Source organism: Buceros rhinoceros, unplaced genomic scaffold (assembly GCF_000710305.1).
Source record: "Buceros rhinoceros silvestris isolate BGI_N320 unplaced genomic scaffold, ASM71030v1 scaffold25687, whole genome shotgun sequence".
Classification (NCBI taxonomy): Eukaryota; Metazoa; Chordata; class Aves; order Bucerotiformes; family Bucerotidae; genus Buceros; species Buceros rhinoceros.
This window is the reverse complement of record NW_010423157.1, coordinates 11,561-13,094: the sequence shown is the minus strand read 5'-3', so window position 1 is coordinate 13,094 and position 1,534 is coordinate 11,561. Positions and strand designations below refer to the sequence as shown.

At 46.2% G+C, this 1,534-nt stretch overlaps 1 protein-coding gene across 1 annotated transcript in view; it reads right to left on the bottom strand.

Annotated features, from left to right (window-relative positions):
• Positions 1-167: 167 nt before the first annotated feature.
• DARS2 (aspartyl-tRNA synthetase 2, mitochondrial) overlaps positions 168-1,534 on the bottom strand; it is a gene marked incomplete at its 5' end in the record, with an annotated part of 11,892 nt that continues 10,525 nt past the window's right edge. Inside the window, 2 exons of the mRNA XM_010140348.1 lie at positions 168-355; positions 1,415-1,490. Coding sequence (XP_010138650.1) covers positions 168-355; positions 1,415-1,490 — 264 coding nt within the window. The remainder of the gene's footprint in view (positions 356-1,414; positions 1,491-1,534) is intronic.

The following is a 1,534-nucleotide window of genomic DNA, read 5'->3' as shown; positions in this document are numbered from 1 at the left end:
GCCTTCCTATCTATCTCCCATTCAATCCTGACACTGCCAGAGTACAGCGGGGATTGAACTGCCCCCCACCCTCTCAGAACAGATGATACGTTCTGAACCAAGTTCTAGCATGTAGAAGCTGTAACCAGCCCTGGTTAAAGGGATCAGTTTACATCACTGGCTTTAAGTCAGTTTTTCTTTGCCTCTTTTTCTGCAAGAGGCCAGGAGACCTGGATGTGATACGGCTCTAGTTCTTCTGGAGTGACATAGTCTGGAGCATTGCCCATCAGGTCTCGTCCCCTGAAGGATTTAGGAAAAGCAATGACGTCTCGGATGCTTGGAGCATCAACAATGAGAGAGATCAGCCTGTCGAGTCCTAGAAGCAGAAAACAAATTGGTGAACCACTTGAATGATGGCCCTATATTACTTCCTCCGATTCAGAAAAAAATCAAAAAGATGGAGTAGATAAAAGTGAAGTAAGGGGAAAAAAATTTAATCTCACCAGTAACAGAGAAACAGACTTGTCTAAAGAGCAGAAATGTCCAGCAAAATAAAGCTTTTCAATATTACAGAAAGCTCTGCAACACACCAAGTACTGCAAGAGAGAGACGGGGCCTTTGCCAAGGGCACATGAGACCCAGGGCAGGAACACTGCTGGGTTTCTACTCAGCCGCTCAGAGCTCTTGGTCAACCAGTTCTGAAGGACCACAGCAGAATTTCAACAAGAACAAGAGCCTCTGGGTGACTGGATGGAAGGAAATCACACTGGCAGAGCACAGGTTAAAATGCAACCTTTGGTTTTTGTGGGGTTTTTTTTTTTGTTAGTTGTTTTGTGTGGGGAGGGTGGTTTGTTCTTTTTTTAAAGCTACAAACTTGCAGGGTTCTAGGAAAAATATCCAACATGATCTAAATTAGCAAGCAAAACAGATAAGGAAGAAGGGAAGTGAGACTGAAGCAAAGGACAGAGTTGTGGCAGTGACCCAGGGCACGAAACAAAGTCCCATGCTGCCCCAAGGCCTCCAGGCATGCTATACCCGAGTCCTGTTCTGGCTGCACAGGAATGAGAATAAGGATGACCTAATCTTAATGTATACACTGCAGAACAGCAGATAAGGATCACCCTTAGAGCAACCAATATGCAATTTGGTCTTTGCATAAGAACTAAATCACACTCTGACACTGGGCAGGAACACCGAAACATTCTGCGTGTGGTGAGGAGACCTCTGCTTCCTTCGACAAAGCACCCACAGAGATGGCAGCACTGTGTAAGCCCACACAGCACCACCATGCTGGTGTGCCAAACAGCAGCACCAGAACAGCCATCTCCGTCAGGAGACAAGGCTTTTGCTAACAAGCCTGAGGCTTGTTCCTGGATCTAATATGCCAAAAAAAAGTCACCAGACGCCTGCATCTGAAGAGCCATCAGGCACTTACCTAAAGCAATTCCTCCATGAGGTGGAGCTCCATACTCCAAAGCCTCAAGCAGATGGGAAAGCACCTCAGAATCCTCCTGCAAAATTAAGTAAGAAGTGTCACTGCACAAGCAACGCTCTT